The sequence below is a fragment of the Suricata suricatta genome, chromosome 6 (genome assembly GCF_006229205.1).
Source record: "Suricata suricatta isolate VVHF042 chromosome 6, meerkat_22Aug2017_6uvM2_HiC, whole genome shotgun sequence".
Classification (NCBI taxonomy): domain Eukaryota; kingdom Metazoa; phylum Chordata; class Mammalia; order Carnivora; family Herpestidae; genus Suricata; species Suricata suricatta.
The window spans coordinates 129219614-129246800 of record NC_043705.1 but is presented as its reverse complement, the minus strand read 5'-3'; the positions used below and the strand labels follow the sequence as shown (position 1 = coordinate 129246800).

General features: G+C 35.4%; 1 protein-coding gene across 2 annotated transcripts in view; it reads right to left on the bottom strand.

The window, feature by feature from the left end:
* LOC115293259 (cadherin-10) overlaps nucleotides 1-27187 on the bottom strand; it is a 177636-nt gene that overhangs the window by 42726 nt on the left and 107723 nt on the right. For both annotated transcript variants that reach the window (XM_029941056.1, XM_029941057.1), the window contains exons 3-5: nucleotides 16619-16913; nucleotides 14911-15030; nucleotides 14324-14491 (exon numbers count right to left, since the gene is read on the bottom strand). In XM_029941056.1, the coding sequence (XP_029796916.1) occupies nucleotides 14324-14491; nucleotides 14911-15030; nucleotides 16619-16913 (583 nt within the window). The remainder of the gene's footprint in view (nucleotides 1-14323; nucleotides 14492-14910; nucleotides 15031-16618; nucleotides 16914-27187) is intronic.

Below are 27187 nucleotides of genomic sequence, written 5' to 3'. Positions count from 1 at the left end.
GTACATAGAGGCATATACATATATTTATTTATTCCTGAAACATTAATAAAAATATGTTCAAAGTGTCTCATACTTTCCAGAAAAGCCATAATTAAGATGAAGCCCATTCATCAAAATAGTATAGATTTAGTTCTCTATTAAATACTTCTAATAGTATATTATAAAGATACATGTGACATATATACACATACAATATACACATTCATAAGTGTTTTAATTCTAAGGGAACTTTAGTAATTAATTTGTTCAAGAACTAGTTATTCAGTGCCCAACATACACTATTTGACAATGCTTTCTCGGGAATTACGTTTATGTGCAGAAACCTGGTTAGAGAGAAGTTTCATTGGATCCATTTCAAAGTTAATAGGCTACATTTCTATATTTTAAGTGTGTGAAAGAGCTATTCATTCATATTTTCTAACTCATTTCAAAAGTAGTCTGCTGAACACAAGTATCCTTGTTTGTCAAACAAACTGAAATTATTTTCATTAGGAGCCTGCGAGGGTGTTTACCGTGTGAGGTGGAGCAGGAGAGGCATCAGAAAGGAGGCAGATTGTTACCGTCCGCTGGCGAAAACACAGTAGCTCCCATCACCCATCTTATGTTTCATTTTCCTTAAAGACATCTATTTGCACGCTCCTTATTTTTTATCTTACAGTTGATAGAGCTTTAATTACGTGGTATGCTTTCCTATCAATTCCAATTTAAAGTTGTTTTAAACTCATTCCCAGGTTTCAGATAGAATCATTTGCTTCTCTTTTAATGTTTAGAGCAGATAAATGTTTCTTCCTAGTGAGTATGTTCTTAGTTTGGTTATCGATTTAAGCACAAAAGCCTGAACGCAAGGAGAAATTGCCAATTGTGTCTCACGTGTGACAAGTTGTATTTAGAAGCACAAATCTAAAAGGTAATTTTCCAAAGACTTCCTAAGGACTGGGCAAAATGCATGGGAAATGCACTTTGAGACCATTATCGACAACCTCACACCACATCTGAATTTTCATTATTAAAGATTTCAACCAATTTTGATGTATTTTTGGTTTTCTAGGAGTCAAGACGAAACATTCCAGGTCACTTGTTTTACCAAACATTTGATCAGTAGGACCTTGCAGTTGAACATTAAAAACACTGCAGATTTGTGTACTAGAATTAGAAACAATTGACAGCTCAAGGTAAGAGATTTTGGAAGAAAGACTTAAGAGATGTGACAAGCTGACATCCTCAGAAACAACAAAAGTGATGCCAGAACCCCAGTGGGAGGGCAGCAAGGGCAAACTCGGGTTTTGAGCTTTGGCAGCGAATAGTTGCAATCTTGTTTTGTTGATAAAAAACAGTAAGTCACAAAGAGATATAATTAGTCTTTTTCCTTTGTTCCCTGTCCTTGTTTCTATTCACATTTATGTAAGAACTCTCAGCATTTCCAGCGCTGTGGTTTAAAAAAAAAACCATATATGAATCAACAAAATAATTTAACATTAGTTTAATTTTTTTATTTGCTTTCTGGGTAATCTTATTGTAACATCTCTATGCTGCATAATAATCTTGAACAACACTTGCTTTAAAAAAACGACACAATTATGCAAGTTTATAAACCATTCCATTGTATAATGTTTAAAAAGATGTTTTTTAATGAGCTTAACAGGAAGAAATTAAAAACGAGATAAAGCTCCTTGGAGAAAACTGCACAGTGGTTAAGGAAATTATGCAATGCTAAATGGGCATTTAGGAGAAAGGAGAGGAAGGCTGAAAGTCACACCAGAGACTGACAAAGGAATGAGGCTTTGGAACGGAAGACTCTCACCAGAGGAAAGAAAGAAACCTGAATTTGTGAGCACTGGAGACGTGATCAGCAGCTTAGCTTTGGGCACTGAAGTTAAATTAGAGCAAAACAAGATGCTGCATGATGTCTTAGTTTCCTGTTCATTGAGGAAAGCTACAGGACAAAGCTTTTAGATAAGCTGCCCATTGATCCCTGGGGACTAGGAAATCCATCTTGACATGCATCTTTGAAACTGTCTCTACGGTGTGGGCATCAATACAATGCACACAACTGCAATGTATAGAAGCAAAACTGTACAAAGAACATGGAGAGGTTCAGATAACCATAAACTAGTCATTCGTAACCACGTCAACTGTATTAGGTAGGCCCTACTATTGCAATGTGTCACTGAGTAGGCATACTAAAAACTCTGTAACAGACAAACATATTTGACAGCTATTTTTATCTACATATTTATATCTATACTTATCCGGGGTCATTATTCAACTTTGCTCTGAAGGATACAGAGGAACTTTGAATCCCATTTTGCAAAATGCCAAATGGTTTAGTCGAAGGCAAATCTCCATGGAGTAACTGGGGAGTTTCAAGTGGATTTTTGTATAATTTCCATACACACTATTCCTCTGAGGAATTGATATCTTTCATCCAATTTGCAATATTGTGCATTTCTCCAGATATGTCTCTCTAAACATTGAGCATAGCTGAGATCATACATGTCTGTTTTCACTTATATGTCATCTGCATACTTCGCTCTGGTCAACATACTTTTTCACTACCACTCTTAGATACCTGAAACTCAACTCAAAATGTTCGAATCAAACTGAAACCCCAGTCTCTTTCAAAAAAAGCCCTTCTGGTCAAAAGCTAGAAAATAGCTTTTTCTTTTGTTCTCTCCTCTCTCCCTCAAACCTTTGTCGACCTAATTACCAAGTCCTGTGGATCACCCACTTAAATGTGTCTCAAATCCCTCTTCTCTCTCAGCATTAGTCCAGACTCACATCAACTCTTGCTCTTGTGATCCAAGCAGTATGCTTCACTGTTACCAGAGTAGCCAAAATGAACTGTGTCTGGTCATCTCTTTAAAAATGTTCTTTTGTATCATCTACATGCATTTTAGTTTTATATCCACCCCTTTTCCTCATATTAGCGACGTCCATATATTTTTCTTGTCTCATAAACCCTGTTTCAAACCCTGGGGTCCGGCCATACCAAATTGAGCTCATTTCCCTTGTTTTCCTACCTTGAGAACTCTTAAATCATTTTCCTTCTCCTGAGCCACTTCCAACTGAAGAGCCGATCATTTGATGATTTAGACTTTAATTGGCAATTATAGTATGAGTGCTATTGCATCATTCTCACATTCTCCAATGTGTGCAGAACATACATGTCAGCATCCTATGTCTATGCACACATATTATGAGTATGTACACTTACATCTATGCATCTGTACAGACACATAACCTATATCTACATACAAAACAAGCAAGAAAAGAATTCTGTAAAGAAGACAGAAGACACGGGGTGTAAGATAAACTACAATGTAACCAAAAAGGTGTGTGTGTGAGTGTGTGTGTGTGTGTGTGTGTGTGTGTGTGTGTGTGTGAGAGAGAGAGAGAGAGGGAGAGAGAGAGAGTTTATGTCTATACCCTTCAATATACAAACCATTTGTGGATGTATCCTGTATCTTGTATCTCTTTATTAATTTATTATTATTTCCTAGCATAATTCGTTCCTACACTGTAGGGCTTTGGTCAATGTTTTATAAATCAAGGAATGCTTTTATGACACCATTTCTTTGTTGTTCTTATAAACTATAGACATTGGAACCATAGGGAAGAATCTTACAAATATTTCGGTGGTCACAGAAAAAATCACAGCTATCTCTAACCAATATAAAGTATAGAACAGTGCTACGGAATATAAAGGTATTTTTATTTCCTAGACAATGAAAATGGGAAAAAGAGACATTTTGAATTTCATTCCTTCTTTCTCATGCTAAAGCATCTTCCTTGGGACATACCTGACTGTTGCTCTAGTTGAAATGTGCTTGATAATTTTAAAATATGCAGATCAGCCTGAAGCCTACATTACCTTGGAATCCCTATAGAGAAGAGGTTGACTCTATTTACAAAGCGAAAATCAGCACTTATTAAATCAAATCTCTCTTGTACCAGGCAGGGACTATGGTAGTCTCACAGCTCACTGAATGTACAGGTCTTAAATCCCTATGTGTATCATAGAGACATTTCCTTGAAAGACCTTGTCTCAAAAAAGTTGTTTATTTATCTATCCAAGGAGTATAAGGATTCCACCAAAAAAGAAAAAAAAAAAAAGCCATCATGCTTGGTCCCTGAGAATTGCAAAGGACCAACCTATAAAGGTTTCATTTCCTTGTTTGTATCAAATGCATAGACATTTTAAGAATTTAGCATGCCTTATCTAAAGTTGTCTCTATAATTTACATACAAATAGTGAATCATGGAATTAATGAAAAGCAAAATGCTCCAGGGAAGATAAAGAGAGTCTTTCAGGTACCACTTTCTTTCTTGGTGGAGTGCTTAGAAGCATAGATTATTGAGACAAAAATCTCTGATCCCCAATCTGACTTTCATTTATTTACCAGTTATAGAACTTTGAACAAGTAACAAGTTTACATGTATCTGGTTTTTTTTGGTTAACTAATAAAGAGGAGAAGGTAATTATGTTATTATAATTATATAGATGTGAACATGTAATGAGTTAAAATATATTTTTTGTATTTTATAGTGGTCAGTACATTCAGTGACACTGCCTATTTCTATTATTTTTATGCTACTGCTTTATTTAAATTTACACAGAGGATAATCAATATTTATGTAATTTAATGGGCTATATCAAGTCAGTGATCAATCCAGATCATCTAGATAAAACACATAAATATACATATGATATCTTTTTTTGGGCCCTGAGTGATTCTGAAATTGTTTACGATTGCTTCTCAATTGGCTATGGGGTGTATAATCTTTAGATACAACTTGAAGGAATATGAAGAGATAGTATTAAAATATTCAGAAAATTAGAGTCTTATTAAGTTTATTTGCATACCTAAAGTGTCTTATTACCTATAATTTACCTTAATAAAAACCTTCCATTAAGGGAGAAATTCTGTGTCAATTTTCAGACTTCACAACCCAATGAAGAATTGATTTTTTTACTCTCCTTAATAATTCATGGCAAAAACTATAGTGGGCAATTATAAATTCATTGTTTTGAGTGTACTTGGGATAGATCCTACATAATAAATATCATATCAAATTAATATAGATTTGATGATTATCTGTATTCATAATGCCCTAAAACTTATCTTAAGAAAGTCAAGAATGAATACAAATAAAACTATCACTCAATTTGTTTGCATTTTATAAATGTTTCCCCTTATAAAGTTTTAGCTCATTTAACACTGCATTGATGTACTAGTTACAGGTCCCTGACTCCCACTTGTCCACCTAAGCTTGGTGCAAACGTGCCTATGACTCAATGCTAAGTGGACTAGGGGCATGGCTCCATGACAGCTGGTTTTCTCAGGAGCCCACATCTAAAGTTAAGAGGATGCAAACAATAATCTACTTTCTGTCTTTTGTCTCTCTGATAAAATGTGTGGGAAAGCAGCTAATTGTGAATAAAGAGCTATGGTCTTGAGCTATGCCCTAGAGTTGGCTCATTTGTGGTCCAGAGTTTTTGCCTGGGTCTCAGGCTTAGTTGCCTTCCTTCTACTTGAGTCCTAGTGAACTATTGTCCCATTCAAGAACTAGAGCCATGTCCTTGGCACCAGCTGGCTGCCTTGGACCCTGACCATCTGCATAAGTGCTTTTGTAAATCTTTTTTTCCCTAAGCCTGAATCTACCTTCTTGATGTGTATTTTGTTTTGTTTTATTTTTGTTTTTAAGGGATTTGGGAGTCTTATGATACAACATTCTCTCATATATTAAAGTAACGATACTGGGATCTGCAGATCAGATATTTCTTAATCATTTATTCTGGTCAGCATGAAAATCAGTTATTATAACATTTCCCCAGAGATTTTTATTTTAAAGTCATTGGACACAAATCTTGTTGTACCAGTTGATTCTTCCAAGCCCCACAGAGATCAAGTTTCAGTAACTTAGTCTTTTCATAGATCTTTTCCATGGAGCCTATTTTGGTTTTCTGATGTTAAGAGGAAAGGAAACGGGATGAAAAAGACAAAATATTTAAGCAGGACACCAGGAGCTTAGGTTTCAGGTGAGGAAGTGTACTACTTTCTGGGTTAGCACAATGAAACAGCAACATTCAAGGACCACTGAACATTTGACTGGTTGGAGAGCAGAAAAGTGGGCTCTGGAGTCCTCATTCATGAACATATTCATCGGTTCGTATGAGGTAAGCACATTCATTTTGTTGTGGCCACTTGAGGTGACAGGTCTCTCCAGGCTTAAGGCACTTTTATTTAATCTCTGGTTGGCCATGAAAAAATAGCAGCACAGCATCAGAGACAGGAAAATAGTAAGATCAGAAACATTAGATACACTCCTGAAGAAGGAAAAGGGAAGGGGAGGGAACCCATTTTTATCAAGAACCTATTATATGTTACAGTTACTATTAAAGACATTTTGCATATGTCACCTTATTTATTTATTTATCCTTTTTATTTTAGAGAGAGAGATTGAGAGCATGAGCAGGGGAGAGGGGCAGAGGGAGAGGGAGGAGAAAGTGAGAGAAAGAGAGAGAGAGAGAGAGAGAGAGAGAGAGAGAGAGAGAGAGAATCTCAAGGAGGCTCCATGTTCAGCACAGAGTCCAACATGGGGCTCAATCCCATGACCCTGGAGCATCGTGGATTAGCCTAAGGATCATGACCTTAGATTAAATCATGAATCAGATGCTCAACCAACTGAGCCACCTAGGGGCCCCTGACTTTATTTATTAACTATTAACACCTAAGTATTGTATATGTGGGATCTAACATCTAGGGAAGCTAAACTGCCTAATTGCTTGCATTCTCAGTTACTGAAATTACTCAGGTCTCCTTAGAAAAGCCTCCCCTTTTCATCCTCTCTAAAATAGCTCTCCTGCCATTCCCTAGCCCCCTACCTGCTCTATGTGCCTCACGGCACTTACCACACAACCAGACATCACCTTATATTCCTGTAGTTATCACTTAATTGTCTATATCTTCAACCAGGAGCTCAGGTCCTTTGTTGGCCACTGTGGCCTAATTTCCACTTCGTTCCTGAGCCATAGGAGACTTTCAGAAATTATCTGCCAAACCACACTTAATTCAAGATTTTTTTCTAACTACTGTATTGCTTTTCTATTTCATTTTCTTATTCATCTTAGCTTCTTAAAGTACAGGCATTATTTCTTCAGTCCTCTTTTTGCTCTTCTATTATTCCTCAACTTAATATCCTCCAGCATCTTACAAAATGATTTCAACTAAAACCAACTGGGAAAGATCATCTGCAATCACTCCCATTATGTAAATTCCAATAGCTGCTATCCAGTGCTCATTTAATTGGACTTTATGGAAGTAATCGTCACTTCTGTCCTTTCCATTGTTATTCTGTTTTGTATTCATTTTAGCATTATCAAGTTACAAAAACATATAAAAATAGAAAATACAGAAAAGCAAACATTTAAAAGCATCTATTATTTCAGGGGTGCCTGGAAGGCTCAGTTGGTTAATTGTCCAACTTTGGCTCAGGTCATGGTCTCACCGTTGGGGAATTCAAGTCCCTTGCTGGGCTTTGTGCCAACAGCTTGGAACCTGGAGCCTGCTTTGGATTCTGTGTCTCCCTCTCACTCTGCCCCTACCCCACTCACACTCTGTGTCTATCTCTGTCTCCCTCTCTCTCTCTCTCTCTCTAATAATAAATAAATATTTAAAAAACCATCTGTCATTTTTATCACCAGAGAACTTCCGTCAACACTTTGAAGCATGTTTTTTTATTAATTTTTTCCTGCACAGAATATGCCTTTTCATAAATTAGAAATTTGCTAATTCCCAACCTTGTGAACTCTTCATCTTTTTCTATCTTTATGTCATATAGTAGTTTTAAGAAAAGACTTAGATCAAGAAATAAATTCCCCTCAAAAATCTCACACTGTAAATGATGTACTCATACCCTCACCCCTACCCAGATTGGATAAGTGCTGCTACTCTGTATGCCCATTACTTTCTGTGCATAGTTCCTTCATTACACATGATTTCCTATTGAAATATTCTCTCTCTTGCTAGACAATATACCACTCATAATCAAGAATCAAGAAATTAACCTTCACATGCTTAGGTGCAAACACAGTGCCTGTCAGTGAAAGGTAAGCAGATTTTTTCTTCCCTTATTTTAAAAATTATGTCACTTGATATAACGAAGGATTGTGAAAAAATTCAATACAGGTATCTTTTTGAGACTGAAAAATACAAGTTAGTATCTAGAGCAAGAGAGCAGAAAATCCTTTTGGAACCCAGTTTTCAGGTGCCCTCTAACCTTCTAGTCCATTGCCTCTCCTTTAGAATCACACTAAACTGGGCATGGCACCCATGTTATATTAATGTTCACCTAGCTGTATACTTCTAAATGCACAGGACCATGGTGATAACTTAGGTTGGGCACAAGGTTATGTGTTTGCTTTTTTTAATATTTACTTATTTTTGAGAAAGAGATATAGAGACATAACATGAGTGGGAGAGGGAAAGAGAGCGAAGGAGACACAAAATGCAAAGCAGGCTCAAGGCTCTGAGCTGTCAGCACAGAGCCTGATGAGGGGCTTGAACCCATGAACTGTGAGATCATGGCCTGAGCTGAAGTCGATTCTTAACCAACTGAGCCACCCAGGCGCCCCTGTGTTTGTAAATACCAATAAAATTTTGTTATTGTCAATGTTCTGGGGAGTGCAGAGCTCTTCAGTCTAATCTCCCATCAACCTATTATTGTTTGCAATGATCTGGCCTCACCATCTTTAGTTCTTGACATAATCACTCAATTTCCAATCTCAGGGTCTCCCACATGCTGTTTACTCTGATTGGTGGATTTTTGCATCTATTTATATGGCTAAGTTTATTTCATCTTGCCATGTTTGGATAAAATATTACCCTTTGAATGAGATCTTCCCTTATTCTTCCCTTTGGCACACACATGTTCCTCTTTTTATCCATGACTAAGTCAACACCTTGTAAATATACATTTTTTCTTAGTTCTGATCTGTCTCACCTACTGTAATGAAAGGCCATAAGGATAAACACCAGGCAGGAACCTCTGTTGACAACATTCATATATCTAATTTCTAAAATAGAGTTTGGTATAAGCAGTTTTTTTAAATAGTTTATTGTCAAATTGGCTTCCATGTAACACCCAGTGCTTCTCCCCACAAGTGCCCCCAACCATGACCATCACCCCCTCCCTACCTCCCCCTCCCCTTTCAGTTCATGGTTTGTTTTCAGTATTCAGTAGTCTCCCTTGATCTGTGTCCCTCACTCTTCCCCACTCTTTCCCTCTTCCTCTCCCCATGGTCCCCTGCCAGGTCTCTCCTGTTAGACCTATGAATGCAAACATATGGTATCTGTCCTTCTCTGCCTGACTTATTTCGCTTAGCATGACACCCTCGAGGTCCATCCACTTTGCTACAAATGGCCATATGTCATTCTTCCTCATTGCCATCTAGTACTTCATTGTGTATATATACCACATCTTCTTGATCCACTCATCAGGTGATGGACATTTAGGCTCTTTCCATGATTTGGCTATTGTACAAAGTGCCGCTATGAACATAAGTAGTTTTTTTTTAATGTTTATTTACTTTGAGGGAGAGAACATGTGAGCATGTGCATGCACAAGTGGAGGAGGGGTAGAGAGAGGAAGGGAGGGAGAGAATCTGAAGCAGACTCTGAGGTGGGGTCTCCATCTCACAACTGTGAGGTCATGACCTGAGCCAACATCAAAAGTTGGATGCTTAACCAACTGAGCCACCCAGGCACCTCACAGTGTGTTTTCAGTAAATATTGTCAGATAAATGAAAATATGATTTCACTGGAATAGATGCTCATATAATGTATCAGTTTCCTAACTGCACCAGCGTTGACATTTTGGGCCAAGTTTTTCTTTGTCCTGTGAATTGTAAAGATGTCCAACAGCATTCCTATCTTCCACCCAATAGATACCGATAGTAGCCACCAGCTGAGATGACCAAAAATGTCTCAAAACATTGCCAAATGTTCTCTGGGATGGCAAAATTGTCCCTGATGGGGAATGACGGTAATAGATCGACACAATAAAATAAGCTACACAATGAAGCAGGACATCTGAGTTTTCATCTTTCACTGTCCCTTCCAAATGACTGAGATATTTATCTTCCACAGATGGACCATATTGGGAAATACTGAATTTGGATCAGCCCATCTGCATGGAAGTTTACGTTCTGAGGCTCTTTTATAATATTGACTAATAATAGTAATAGAGCAGCATTTGAACAAGCCAACATTACTGAACACACACATATACTAGTGGCAGCCACTCAGTCTAAGGCTTAATAGGTGTGAATTACTATTCTTATACTCTACCACTGAGTATGCACTACTATCCAGGTTTATCGACTGTCACTGAAAAACAGAAGCGTCTGTTTAACTGACCAACATGAAAACGCTACTAAGTGAGGAAGACGGCACTGGGACTCATGCAGAATCACTCCATGCGGAGATTGATTAGAAATGTGGTTATTCTGAACTGAGACTTGGTGCAACTGGAAAATACATTATCTAAGTGGGTATTCCAAAGGATTACGGTAAAAAAGAATATAAAATACACGAATTCGGTTTTATATTGATATATCTAAAGGACAATATTAGGTTAAAGAAAATATATGGTTAAAATATATGTGTCTTGCTTCTTTTAACTTAAAAAAATTTTTTTATGTTTTATTTTATTTTTGAGACAGGGAGAGACAGAGCATGAGAGGGGGAGGGACAGAGAGAGAAGGAGACACAGAATCCGAAGCAGACTCCAGGCTCTGAGTGCTCAGCACAGAGCCTGATGCGGGGCTCGAACCCACAAACATGAGATCATGACCTGAGCTAAAGTCGGAGGCTTAACCGACTGAGCCACCCAGGTGCCCCTCTTTTGACTTTTCTATACAGCAGATAAAAATTATAATTACATATGTGCACATACTTTTGGTTTGCATTATATTTCTTTTTTTAAGATCTTTTTAAGTTTTATTTATTTATGTATTTATTTATTTATTTATTTGAGAGACAGAGAGACAGTATGAGCAGGGGAGGGTGAGAGAGAGAAGGAGACACAGAATCTGAAGCAGGCTCCAGGCTCTGAGCTAACAGTCAGCACAGGACCTGATGCGGGGCTCGAACCCATAAACTATGAGATCATGACCTGAGCTAAAGCTGGTCGCTTAACCGATTGAGCCACCCAGGTGCCCCAAGTTTGCATTATATTTCTATTAGGCAGCATTGGTTTGCTGTCTTTATCATTTCTACTCTGAATCTCCTTTACTATTTCCGTTCATCGGAATAATAATAGTAATAATAATAACAAGGGATCTACACAGGTTAGTTCTGAGTTCTCAAAGCTATGCTGCATATGAAAGGCTTCATAATCTGTGGAACTGTCTCCAAATCTTGGCTATTTAATGAAATGATATTAGAAATTAAAAACTAGTTTTCTGGATGTGAGGTGACTGAGGCTCTCAAATGGTATTCTAATTGCCAGGACTGAGTGTTCCCAAAAGTAAGATATGGTTGCAAATATTCATTGCAGAAAAAAATAATTGAGAAAATAAAAATCCACAAATTATGTTTCTAGCTATAATTAAAAAGTAATGAGGCAAGATACAAGGTGCTCTACAATTCCTCTAAGTGTATTGTGTTGTACATCCGGAGTTGGACATGGATTTCAACCGTACTCTGCATAACCTGTAGTTTGGTCATAACATCTACAACCTTTGTTTTCTCATTATAAGCATAATATGGACCTGAAAGAGTTATTGTGATTAAATAAAAGAAAGCCAATAAATAACTTGGTGGCGACAGAGGCCAAAAACCATGTTATTCAGAAAATATGTTATGCTGCTGCATAACAAACATATGCTTTTTATTTTTATCATCATCATCATCATCATCACTCCTACTATTAGAATTACATCAGGGCTTGTGTAATATACCTATCAGAAACCAATCATAAATTCTGACCTAACAAAAGGAAAGGAAATAATTACTGAAAGAATTAATAAAGGTGTCACAGTAGATGAAATAATAATAAAATAAATTTTCATTGGGCATTATTATCTTTAAAATATCTGATTTTGGTGTGTAATTAGAATCTATTAATTTGCTTTCTTGGATGTATCATTTTAAAATAAATTGCATATTTGACACGTGTATAAATGTTCCTCAGCATTTACAACATAATAGTCCTCTTAGTGGTCATTTATTATTGACTTAAAAAATACTTTTTTGAGGAATATTTTTTCCTATTGAGGGCAATGTGATTAATTAGTTATGGTTTATTCTACTGGATTTGCATTTTCATTCTCCTGGTAACAAGTTCAAGCTAAGAGGTGGATAGAAGTACATACAAAATGTGAAATTTGAATTTTAATGCAACTAAGCATGCCTTCAGACTCATTCAAAAAGATCTAATAGGGATTATTATTGTTTTTCTTCCCCTCCTGATGCTACAGGTAATCAGAGCTGCAATCTGACTGTTTGAAAAGAGAATGAACAAATACCTTTTTCCCTGTGTTTTGGGCCAAACACCACAATAGCAGATTTAATGGGGATATTCCTTAATATTTAACAAAAGAATCACCATAAATAATAAGCAAGTAATTACTCTGTTCAAAAAAATTCTGTGTGAATGTTTTAATTTTTCTACACACATGATTTTAAACAATTCAATTCAAATCATACACTGTTATTATTACTCATCAAAGTTAGATAAAAATAACAATGGAGAACCAGGGGAAAGGAGGAGGGAGAGAGAGTTGGGGAGAGAGAGGGATGCAAAACTTGAGAGACTATTGAATGCTGAGAATGAACTGAGGATTGAGGGGGAAGGGGGAGGGGGGAAAGGAGGTGGTGGTGATGGTGGAGGGCACTTAGGGGGAAGAGCACTGGGTGTTGTATGGAAAACAATTTGACAATAAAATATTATGGAGAAAAAAATAAAAAAATAAAATAATAATAAAAAAAATAACATGGAAAAGAGGTAAATTGCTTTGAAACAGTCGAAATAACGCAACAAATTCTTAGACCATAATTTCTTCTGCATTATAGTCTTTAGGGGGAAAATATAAATATCACAGGGGGCACCTGGGTAGCTCAGTCAGTTAAGTATCCTACTCACATGATCTCACAGTTTGTGAGTTCGAGCCCCGTGTCAGGCTCTGTACTAACAGCTCAGAGCCTGGAGCCTGCTTCAGATTCTTCCCTTTCTCTCTGCGCACACCCCCACCTCCCAACACACACACACACAGACTCTATCTCTCTATCTCAAAAATAAATAAACATTAAAGAAATTAAATATAATAGAAAACTACATTAAATACTTTGTCACAAAAGTATTTAAGCCAAAAATCAAACTAGAATTGGGAGATCAATTTAGAAGGGAACACACAACAAATGCTAAAAATTAAGGACAAAGATTATACTACAACCTGCATTTTATGCCAAATTTCTAACAACATAAAATTCCATCTTTAAGTACAGCATTTTCCTAATTAGCAGGAAATCGTCTGATACTTGGGAGTGCCCATTGAGATCTAGTATCACCCATTCTGAGTGTATGTCTACTAAATTTGTAGAAGAAGGGAGAATAAATACAAGTATTATATGGCCAGAAGCTAATAGTTCTTAATCTAGTCTTGATCTATTTTGAGACCTTGAAGGCTTCATTTTATAACAAAAATAGATTTAAATAGATAACATTATCACTAAATAGATTTAGTGTCTTATACTAAATAGGTCAGGAATACAAAATGTTTTAGAATGATTAGCATTCCAAACACAGAGAGAGTAACTGTAAGTCTGACGCAGTGATATTAAATGTAAGTCTGATTAGTTTGCTAGGTTCCAGCTATGTAGCCCTTTCTGACCAAGTCCTTATAATGTGACAAATTAGATATTTTATTGAAAAATTTTACCCTCAAGATAGGATCCTTCTTATTAAATTCTAAGTGGAAATAAACACATTTATTGTAGAAGTATGACTTTGTTTTCCAGTAAAACATAATTTCCTCTTGCTATCTGAAAGGAATAGTGCTTGGACTCCAGTCATTGATGCAGAGTGTATATATGGACAGGTTTTGTGATCATAGATCCCTATTTCTAAATGAAATATATCCAAAATGTATATATTTTATATTTCAGTAACAGGAATTCATCAGCACATGCACCATTTTTTCACTTTTGTAGCACAGTTTCAATGTTCTTAAAATTAAATGATTGACAACTGCCTTTTCCATATCTTTTCTCGTTTCAGTCTAAGCTTTTGCCCTGTGGAAAGACCATTAAAGCCAGCTTACTCTGGGGGAAGCGAGGTGGATTGTCATTTACATCTGTCAGTGTGATGTTCACCGTCGTGGTCCCGGATAAGCCTCCCATCTGGCCGCCCATGTCTTTGGCCTGGATTACCACTTGATACTGCTCCCTGTTTTCTCTGTTCATGTTTGGTAAAGCAGTCCTGATGATGCCTTGAAGAACATTTAAAAACTTTTGTTATCCTCATTACAATTTCAACTGTTCAGTGGTTAAGACCACAAATTATATATCTAGGGTTTTGTGAAAGGCAGAATATGTTTGCTATTTATTTTTATTGTCTAGAAATCATGAAAGTGATTCAACGTAAATATTTTACAATTTGTGCAGTTTTCTGTGACCTAAAGAATATCATGTTGGCTATATAGTGACCCAAACCCATATACAAAAAACATAAAGCCTGGTCTACTTTCATCAGCTCACTCAATCATTTAACTTAAATTCTCAAATCTTTAAGTGGGCTATCATCACTTTTCTGTAAGCATTAGTGTTTTGTTCTTATTTTCCCACCTTTTTTCTACATATAAAGATCACAATGACTGAAAGTAACAAGCACTGATTCATGATTCCTGACCTGTTTCAGGCTCCACAGAGAAATATGGCTGCCCTTGAAGAATGCTGTAAATAACTCTGGCGCTGTTCCCGTAGGAAGGGTCATCGGCATCTGTAGCTGTGACTTGCACCACAGAAGTACCTGAAGTATCCAAATTCAGCTTAGTTCTGCACAGTACCAGAAGGAGGAGCAAAAGCACTGGTTTTCATAGAAGACTTGAATGAATTTTGGCTTTAATAATGACCTCTTAAAGAAACACTTATATATAACTGACATGAAAATCATACATATAATGCTATTACATGAAAACTCTGAATTCAGCTACATATTTATTTAGGCAACAGGTATATTTTTATGCATGCGTAGATAATGCTACAATGTATCAGACTATAAAATGTGGTTACTTTACATACGCTTAGGTTTGATACTAAAATTCATTTTCACATAATAGATTTGTTTCATGTAAAGGGCATTGGCAGATCACAAAGGAGTCAGTGTGCTCCTCTTTCCTCCTCTCCACTAATTAACTATGAAAATAATTAACATCTGCTCTAGAATACAATTTTATGAATAGATTAAATTCTAAATTTAGAAACCATCCAAGATGATCCCAAGTTCCATAACTATTAAAAGCTATTTAATAAAGTTCAAGATATATAAAAGAGCTTTATAATAAAGCAATTGCCAAAGTCCTTGGGATTTAGTGAAGTAAATATTAAATAATAATCCCAGAACAATGCTTTTGAGAAATGCAGAGTTGAAAATGTGCCATTATAACTTAAAAGGAAAGTATCAGAATTGTTTCATTGTTTTATGACTTCCCTCATGCTGGAGGAATAAATTTATTCTGCTAAATCTAAATACCTATCTCCAAAAAAAAAAAGTTATCTTTGTTTCCTGATGTTTGTTTTTGTCATTCTCTATTTAATAAAAAAATAAAGCAATCCTAATGTTCTTCAGTTATGAATAACAACTTCTGTTTATTGCATTGAAAAAGAAAGTTCCATTATCTTGAATGTTATATTTCAGCTTTTTCAAGCCTTCCATTTTACAGATAATACAGCTTAGATCTCTATGTCTGTACTAATATGTGATTGTATGTGATTTCTATATCTATCTAAACCTGTATTTCTATACCAATATGTGGTTGTTGTATTTCAACTAGTTTATTTGAATAGATTTACATCGGTAAATTATGCTTACAATAAAAATATGCTTTAAAATAATATGAATCAGATAATCTAATCAAGCTCACCCTTTGTATTATCTTTTTTGTTTCCCTTTGTATTATCTTGATAAACCAGACAATGTCTTTAGGCTAATTGTAACTAGAGTATGTATACTAAGACTCCATATTACATCGACAGTGTTCCAAATGTGCTTATAATATATTTGGGGTCAGAATTTTACCTAGCTGTTCTACACACCCATGTGACAAAGATATTATATTTTCCTAGTTTCTACTAAATTTTAATGGCATTTTCTTTGGGTTTTGAAGGAAGTATCTACTTATTTGCAAAGATTTACAAATCCATAGCATATAAAAAATGATTCATCTTTTTTTTTCTAATTCATGTCTGATTTGAGGAAATTATATAAGTACTCTTAGGAGGGAATAAAACATGTCAAATAGTTAACATCAGTTAACTGATCATAGCATTTTAAGAATGTCTCATAATTATTTTTTATACTTTCTGCATACCATGATAACTCCTATAAATGAACTTACCTACTACAGACATTTCCGGGACACTAGCTGTATAAATTTCTTCTGGGAACGTTGGCTCGTTGTCATTGATATCGTGGATTTTGATCACAAACTCAGACTCTGGTTCTACTGGTCTCAAAGTTCTTCTGTTAATAGCTTGTGCACGCAGAGTATAAAAGGCCTTTTCTTCCCTATCAATTCTTCTTGTGGCATGAATGTCACCTGTTTTTTCATCAATAATAAAAAGAGTACCTGCTCCATCTCCAGATAAAATATATTTGAGTGATCCATCTCCTTTATCTTGGTCTGAATGAAGCTAAGGGAAATAAAAAAGAGCATATTCATGATAATGTCTAAAAGTACATAATGCTGAAAGAATTCAGACAAAGTCTCTCATGTCCCATCACTGAATAATGGGGTCAGTTATCTTAGTTCTTGAAATCTGACTTGAATAAGTATGAACACACTCATCTATGTATCTTAAACAGTAAGGCTGTTTCACATACCACTGTGATTTTTACTTTAAATGGGGAAGAGTAATAAAAATAAACCAAGCACTGTTCCCCTCTTCGCTTTGCTTGGTAAATAACCATTTACATAGGGAATCAAATCCTGACAAAGCTATGTCGTCAGTCTTGACATGCTTCTGTAAACATTACTTCTCTCATTTCTTTCTTGACTAGAAAATTCTCTTACTCTCCTATTTAGGAAATTCTTATAAACTCACTATTAGTTATTTCATTTCCATTGGAGAATTAGTGATAGCTTATCTGTAAGACAGACAAAGGTGTACGAGACATAGATTCTATGTTAGAAGCACTATGCCTTATTTTTTGGTTTGAGAGAGAGAGACCACCCCACAGATATTTTTGAAACTCAAAGAATACAAATAGATGTTTATACATTTTAATATTAAAAATAAGGTTACTCAATTTTACAATAAAATATGTTCTATATAGTTTCCTATCTTGTCAAATCTATATTCTTAATAACCTCAGGCAAGTTTTGTGCAGGAACAAGGCAATGCTAAACACGTCTGTTTCTTTGCCTATGCCCACAACACTAATCTTCCAGAATCCACTCATCATATCAAAGAGCTTTGAAGGCATTCATGCTGGCATCTCAGCCCAGTGCACAATTCATCTCAGGGCAAATGCTACCCCAGGATTCCAGGTTTTCATGGGCAAATGCCATCTATATTGTATTTTAACAGATGCTCCCTAGGACTGTTCCCAGTGTTTAGGGTTGCATATAACAGTTGGTAAGTCTGGCTTTTGGATGACCGACCTGGAGGACACAGCTTCCTTGGGCCTAGAAGCAAGCTCAGGGATGTTTGGACAGGAAATAATGAGTCCCAACTACCTTGAGTATGACCTGGGAATAGATATGCAGGTTCTAGATGTGAATACCCATGCTCTCCATCAAATTTTTATCCTGCATGGTAGGGCTTACATGTGGGAGGGACTGAACATGACTTTGTAAAACACGAGCATTATAAGTTTTTCTTTAATTGAATCACCCAACCAATAAACAGTCTCTAAGCTGGGTTCACAGTTGGATTATTTACAATAAGAGATTATGTTTTTAATATTTTTATTTTGTTTTTTAGCAGATAAGATATATGAAAACAATGTATAGATTTTCTAAACTTCTATAAGGCATTCATTACAGCTTAGGCATGATCACAAGCATTTTTATTTTTTTAGTATTTATGCAAAATGTAGTCATAAAGCAGAATAGGCACACTGATGTGTAGGCTAGAAAATTAAAAATTGGAGAGAATCCTTCAATTATACAAAAATTAGATATTTATCTAAATAAAGTTTGATATTTTGCTTTAGATTATTTACATCAACAAACATTTTCATCTAATTTCATGCAGAAATATTAAACTGATTATTTTCTATCTAAAGCAGGTTTTTTTTTTTAATTTAAAAGGTGTTGTTTTTTTTTTTTCTTTTTTGGAGCTTATGTCAATGAAGTTACTTGGTTGCGACAACATTTTTACATGAACATAACACTGTTAAATACATATATTTTAAAACACACATACAGCTAATATATTGTATTACTGGTACTGTTGGGTTTATAAAAGCAGTCTTGGGGCCCAGGGGTACTTGGTGGGCTCAGTCAATTCAGCATTCAACTCTGGATTTCAGCTCAGGTCATAATCTCCTGAAGTCAAGCCCCATGTGGGGCTCTGTGGTGACAGCATGGAGCCTACTCAGGATTTTCTCTCTCTCTCTCTGCCCCTCCCTCACTCACAGGTGCTTGCTTGCTCGCTCTCTCTAAACAAACAAACAAACAAATAAATTAAGGCAGTCTACTCTTTAGTTAACGCTTTTAGTAATTAGCCCTTAGCCATCAAATCTGGATCAAACTCCATTTTTTTCTAATTCCTGGACAAATAACTCACATTATTATAGATATGCTGGAAAAAAAAACCCAAATGGATATGTACTTTAAAGAAAGAGAGAAGCCAGATGACAAATGGTTTTTACTGCATTTTTAGCTATTCACAAACAACAAGATAAGGTTGAAAACTTCAAGAAATATCTGCTTTTAACTAAAAAGCTCTCAGAAGTAACATACGCCTGTGTTGTCCAGGGAACCAATCTCAAAAAGTCACAAGATTGGTGCTTTTTAGTAATTGAAAACACACATAGTTGCCAGGAAACTTTCCAATTACATGAATGTGCAACAGTGGCAATTTTCCAAACAGCAGATATAAGCATTGCATAGTTCTTGTTCTGTCTGGGAATCAACAGAACTCAGGAAAAGGTTATGATATTATCAATTATTTGTTCAGATAACTGTGATTTGTAGTACACAGTTGTGATTTTTATTGTCTATTCATTCAGGAATTTTAATTGAGGAATATGTGTTTACTCTCATAGGAATCAAGTACTTCTTAAAGTAAATCGATGATTCCATTCTCTTGCTATGGAAAATCCAAACGTTGTGTGTAATAGAAATTCACAGGCCCACAGCTGTGTGTGAGGATTTCCTACAGCATCTAACACCTAAACTACCAAATAAAGAATGACGAGAGGTATAAACTTGGAAAATATTTTTTTTGCATTTTACAAATTGTACAGAACACTAGATGAATACAGAATGTAGATTCGGAGTGGGGAAGATAGACGGCATGATGGGAATCATTAAGACCAGTTCTGCTATTCTTTTTTTCTTAATAGTTTATTGTCAAATTGGTTTCCAGTGCTTCTCCCCACAAGTGCCCCCCTCCATGACCATCACCCCCTCCCTCCCTCCCCCTCCCCCTTCAGTCCATGGTTCATTTTGAGTATTCATACAGTTCTGCTATTCTAACTAGTAAGACATGCAAAGGAAAATGCTAGAATGGGGACATCTTAATTATTTTAAAGTTCAGCTTTGGAAAATGAATCACAGCAGGACTTTTACCTTAACTTATACTACAGAGAGCATAAATCCTGTAATTGGATCACATTCTGTGGGAGTTTCCATTGGATTAGAAAATTGAACACGGTAGAACGAAATCAAAGAGATGAGGGTTAGGTGCTGGACAGTGATTTTGGGAATCAAAGTGATGGAATTTCTAACTTTCTCATAATTAATAGAAAAAAAATCAGACCTATGCATTTGTAAGTTTTGGTCTTAAGAAGCCAGGCTTATAATGCATTTTTCTTAAACCATTAGAACTTGCATTGTAAATAAAGATATAGATAGATAGATAGATGTATATATATATATATATATATATATATATATAAACATATTTTTAAAACATTTTTTAAAGTTTATTAATTTTCGAGACATAGAGTGCGAGTAAGTGAGAGACAAAGAGAGACACAGGATCCAAAGTAGACTCCAGGCTCTGAGCTGTCAGCACAGAGCCTCACATAGGGCTCAAACCCAGGAACCGTGAGGTCACGTCCTAAGCCAATGTCAGTGCTAAACCATAAAGGGCCCAAATGAACATGTCTGGGGGGTTAACATTGGCCTATGTTTATTGAAATATTATTTAAAGAAACATATTTGGGAACCGGACCAGAAAAGAAATGACAACAGATACTTATTATAAGGCAGAAAGATACATTTCTAGACCCCCTGTGATCTGAAAGATTGAAACCCTGGTTGAAATCCGTGAGAGACAAGAGTTAACTTAGAGCAGGTACGCTGATGTTCCTGACTTCCTAGCAGTTATAGAAAGAGAGCAGGACAAAATTTTCAATTATATTCCCTTGTTTAAGTGTCCTCTCTTCTTTTTAAGTTTCTCTTTATTATTTTAATTACTTCTTCTTTTGTATATTTTACCCACCCTTTCCCTGGCGTAATGTCTGTGTTCCTCATTCCATGTGTGGGAAAAAATTTTATTTCAGATTCCAGCTCACTTAGTAAGTAAAGATCAGACCAGGATTAGTCAGTCCTGACAACGATAGCTTCCTCATTACTCTTCCCTTTTTTATTTGGACGTTAGTATCAATACTTGGATATTAAATATTTAATTGAACAAAATCAGGGGTTTATGTTACGAGAAGTAGAATTATGGATCATGCGCCAAGTAACTTACAGCATCCACTTTGAAATAACTTTTGTATTGATTTGACCTTGTGCTACTTTATTATGTGAGACATTAAGTTTTCCTTAAACATAGAATAATTGTCAGATTATTGTGTCTTTAGTTCCTCAGTAACACCTGTTCTCCAGTGTGAAACATTTGTGCCACAAATCTTTAAGAAGAATTTTATGTTAATACTGACCTTTTCTTTCCTTGAGGAAAGCCTATTAAAAATTCACAACCTGCTGTGTTCCTTGTAAATTCACAAGCAGATAAAGGACGTGGCAAGACACATGACAATTAATGAAAATAGAACAACTGGTACAGTGTTGCACACTTAAAAGTCATCCTACGGTTACTTAACTTTTCTATTTAGATGTGGTTAATTATATAACCCAATTGCTTGTACTAAGTAGCTTAATAATTAAAACTAAGCAATCTATTGATTTTATAGGAATATTTTAAACACAAATTATTTATTGAAAGCCTGTTCATTTTAAATGTGTCAGGTTTCTGATAGTTTTGTAATATTTCATGTAAAGCATCAGCTTAAGATACTTGTCTAAAACACATTTGTAAGCTAAAAGGGGTCTTGTAGCTTATCTAGTTTAAGGTCATCTCTCTTGTTAAGAGGAAGAAACTGAAATATGATCAGTTATTTTCTTTATGACATAGAAGTTAAATTAAGATTACACTTTGGGTTAGGTACTATGTTCGTGGAATCTTTATCTCTTACTATGCTCACTTTTATTTTTCAGCTCCTCACATTAAATAAAGAAATACAAAAAAATAATCAAAGTGTCTATCTATAAGTTCAGGGACTTTAATTAATTTATTACCAAAAGAGTAACTGATAAAAGATTTTTACCTATGGTTTCACCCTTGTCTGTAAGAAAATGAAGAGCAAGTTTTAAAAAGCAAAAAAACGTATCTGCCAATACTACCAGGAAAGCTATGATTCACACTAGTTCAGAGAAATGTATATTGCTGTGTGAGTTTCTTTCTCATTCAGAATATTGATGCCTTTTTAAATATTGGTAATTGTTGGTGTTTGGTTCTATTCCAAAAACTGGAAAAAGATAGGAGAGAATATTTGAATTTTATTTGTAAAATTATATTAGAATTATATTTATCACATTTAGACTAGTTCTTTGAAGGATAAATTTTGATGAATTTATAGGACTGTAACATTTGCTCTAGGAGTTTAACAATTTTTATGTGTGCATTAACTTGAAAATATCAGAAGTTATTGAAAAGACTTAAAATGAATACTGATACTGTTATGCCTGTTAGTCCTTCAGAAGCCAATATATTCTATATTTGTTTTAAAAAATCCATGATGTGGCAAACGCATTGTGCTATTCTGGTAGTAACATTATTAGTATTTTGCTTTAATTGCTCTTAGAGTAATATAATATCCATTGGAAAATAAGACATTGAATCAAATATTTCAAATTTGCATCCAATAAAAAAGTAGTAGTAAAGATGGGCTAGTATCAGAAAGCAGATGAAAACATGTTAAAGCAAGTAAATACAATCTGGTCAGAAATAAATACAAAGTTACTCACTTTGTTGAGAATGGGTAAAAAATAAAAGGGAGGAGTAGTGGCAAATCTTAATTGCAGTATGAGAAGTTTACAGAGTAAGACTGGGCATTATTTTATTATTCATGATGTAGAAAAATATAGCCAATTTTTATTAATTCCAATGAAACAATTTATCCTTCAAAATTAAAGAGGAGAAATTAAAGCTATCAATGACATGGATTGTAAAAACGATAATTTTAAAATCCACCAAATATATGATTTAGGATAGTATATACTTTTCTGAACCATCTCATTCTTGGACCAGAGACAAGTATAGAGTATCAAATGATGGATGGGTAATTATGTCTGCATAGCTTAGGATCTGAAAAAAAATTAAGTGGTTTATTTTCCACATTCGAGAGGGTTCTTTAGAGAATGTCCTCTGAGAGAAAAAACTCTGATGGGGTCTGGATTCAATAACTAAGGCTTCCTTTTCTCATTTGGTCTTCCAAGAGTTCATCCTGCTGAAAGTTGTGTGGTTTTCATTTGTTTTGTTTTTGTTTTGTTTATGCTTACGGACTACCCTGAGTGGGGAGTCTAATTTGGAATCATCTTATAATCCTGAGTGCACTCTTTGAAGCCATCAGAAATTGCTCAGGCTGTGCAACAGGTCAGCCTTCTTTGCAGAGTGTAATAAAATTCAAAGTCATGACATCTGCTAGAACTATTACTAACCCACATTTTAAAGCGTCTCAACTTGTCATTGCTTTGCTAGTACTGTAAAGATACCTAGATTACACTGAAGGGGTTTAGTTAAGTTTTCCATAGACACATGTACAGAACATCAGTTGCTTCAAGAACTTAAATGATATGTATAATGCACCGCAGTCACATTCTTTATGATGTATTAGTTTGTTATTTCTTTTTTAAAATAAAAATGCTTATTTATTTTGAAAAAAAAAAAGAGATAGAGAACTGGGGACGGGGCAGAGAGAGAGGGAGACAGTCGATGTGGGACTTGAACTCACGAACTGTGAGATCATGACCTGAGCCAAAACCAAGAGTCAGATGCTTAAACAACTGAACCATACAGGTGTCGCAGTTTATCCTTTCAACAGAAGGTTATTGGGGAAATATTTTAGAGGAGGTTCATATTCTGTTTTTAATATTTTTTAATGTTTATCATTGAGAGACAGGGAGAAACAGAGCATGCTCATGGGAGAGGCAGAGATAGGGGGAGATACAGAATCCAAAACAGGCTCCAGGGTCTGAGCTAGCGGTCAGCACACAGCCCAACACGGGGCTCGAACTCATAAACCGCGAGATCATGCCTGGAGCCAAAGTCCGAGGCTCAACCAACTGAGCCACCCAGACACCCCATGGAGGTTCATATTCTTTTAAGTGCCTGGCATTTTCCTTGTTATAATTTTGAAAATCACTTAATTATGTAAAGTATGCCCTTATGGTGTGAAAATGACATCAAACATTTTATACGTCATTCCTCACCACCACTTGGAGACGTCTTCTTAAGCATCTTGGATTTTTAATAAAGGAATATATGTAAATACATGTCTAAGTCATTAAATAAATGCAAAATAATCAAAACCGAGAGATATTCATTTCTAATCAATAAGGTTAAAGGAATTAAAAAGATAATCACTTATGTATGGGTTACATGTGCAGCCAAGAACCCTTCCTCCCTCCTTTTCACCTACAAAGGGCTGACAGTGAAAGGTAGGAAAGGGTTAAGGATAGATTTGCCTTGATGGAATTTATTTAAATAAGTATTTTTGAACTGGATTGATCTAATGTAAATTGAAGAAAGTGATGAGAATTCTAAGTGTGGTATTTTAGGATTTAGAAGTTTTGGAGATTTTGCTGCGGAGGCAGTGTTTGAAGCTGTTGGGTTCCTGAGACTTGTAAAGGTGCTTTCATCTTGAAAGTGAGTGACTAACAAGTACATGATTGGGTGCCCACAGGAGAAGGACCAGGCAGCTTCCTGCCATCTCTAGGGGGTCTGGTCAAGAAAAATGAAAAGAGGCTTGGATATTTTGAGGCACAGGCTTAAATAAGAATCTAAAAAGGGCTATGAATGCTATCCTATAAAAGAAATTATGTAAGTATGTGTGTGTGTGTGTGTGTGTGTGTGTGTATAAAATACAAAATCAAAATTATATGTCGTATCTGAGAGTATGAATATACTCAGAAATATGGCCACAGACCACTAGGTTAAGAACTATTCTCGGTGAACTTTCTGTGTTTTTTCCACACACACAAAAAACAAAATTGAGAAATCAAGATAGATGTTCTTTTCTGGAAAAGGGATTGCTCATTTGACTGAGAGACTGTTATATCTTCATTAAATGAGGAAACTTCGTTTTCAGACAATATCATGACTCTATAACTTGTCTCCTTCCCCACTACACACATTTATCCATCCTGAAAATCCACAGTCAATTCTGAATTAACCTCTTTCTTTGTGACCAATTATAGTTTATATATGTGTGTGTGTGTTTGTGCATATGAAATTTCATAGCATCTGTATTAATTTTGAATTCTTATTTTTATAAGTCCTTATAGAATTACAAATATATTTCTTTTGAAGATAAGAACCAAATTTCTATTCTTTTGGACTCAACATTTCACAGTATATCATACCTAATTATTTTTTGAGGAAGGAAGTAAATAGCATCAAATGCCACAGATATGAGGAATAAATAGTTCATTTTGCACTACTTTCTTGGAAAGACTGACTATTCTGAATGGAGTGAAATGGAGTTTGAAGTCTGTAATAAAACCTGGGGATCAGCAATTAGTCTACATTATAAGTGTATGTAAAGATAATCTTATTATTTATACTGAAAAAGATGAGAGCTATAAGTTAGTAGAAATTCCATTTAACTATTAGATTGGATCAGTGAAATATATATATGTATATATGTGTGTGTGTGTGTGTGTGTGTGCGCGCGTGTATATATATATGTATATATATATATGTATATGCACATAGATTGCCAGGGGACAAATTTAAATTTTTCAGTGAAGACCTAGGGATAGAGATTCAAATCTAAATCTGTCTCTGAAACTGTAAAGTAAGCAACTGTAAACATCTATAATTTATCTTAAAAGTAGGAAAAGGTAGGTAGGTAATAATAGCAGGACAACATTCCCACTGACAACATAGAACAACCAGATAGATTACAAGGAAAACATATTTCCAAAGCCAAATTGCTGTGTGAACAACAAGAACTGAATGAACTAAACCTTTGGAGGACAGAATGGGAAACAAGTGAACTGGGGACTGGAAACTTTTCTGTCTTGGTGGGACTGTGTCCATTCTGGGCTAGGTTTGGAGGTAAATTCTGGGTCATTGCCTAAAGAGGGTAAGAAGAAAACAGAAGAGATTTTAGAGTTGACATGGTAATGGATTGAAAATACTGGAGAAATGAAGGTGCTCAAATACCTTCTCATAAGACATCTGTTGAATTATGGGTCTGTGGATGGCTAGAGGTCCAGACTAAAAACCTCTGAAATCTAGAATATAATTGCCCACATTCCTAGAGACTTAATGTTCCCAGACTCAAAAGGAAAAACAATGGTGAATAGATGAACTTTGAAAGCCTTCAAGGGAATGTCAAATTGATCTGAGGATATGCAGGGATTTTTTATTTAGGGACATACAATTATTATTAGTGCCTCTAAGAGCTAAAAGTACAGGCCTGACCCCTTGACAAATGGGGAGAAAATAAAGCAGGACATTGCATTGTTCTTTGTGCAAAGCTGAAGTGGCAAAAGATCCCAGTCATTCCCTCCTGGAGGTTACTATCAATTGGTGAAGCAACTTCAACCATATGATTCCTTTTTGAAGAGTAGAACTGTAGCTTCTGGGGGCAGAGCAGCTAAGAAACACTCTTACTTGGAAGGTTCACCCTCTCAGAAAAGGAATAAGCAGTAATAAACATAGTCTTACCAATGGCTACTTACCCTGATCTTCCTCAATCCCTGACTGAATTGTGGTAATGTATAGTTAGAGTTCTCTAAAGAAACAGAACCAATAGGAAATCTGTATCTGTATATCTCCTTTTTATTTATCCATCTAGAGAGAGAATGATAAGGAATTGGCTCATAAAATTGTGAAAGCTAGAAAGTCCGAAATTCGTAGGGAAAGAGAAATCTAAGAATTAGGTAAGAGTTGAGATTGCAATCTTGGGTCAGGCCAAGAGGCTAGAAACTCGGAAAAGGTTTCTATACTACAATTTTAAGTTTCTCTTCAAAGCTTCAGTTTTGCTCTTAAGGTCTTTAGCTGACTGATGATGCTTGCCCACATAGTTTGTGGATAATACATATTAATTACATTAAAAAGCTACTTTCATAGTAACATGTAGACTTGTGTCTGAGCATGTTTTAGTCATGTTGATATACAAAATTAAAGATTATAAATGGTGGCCAAATAATCCAATAAATGAAGAAGACTTTCCAGTGAAAACTAACCAATTATGGAGATTTTAAGTTCTTTATACATAA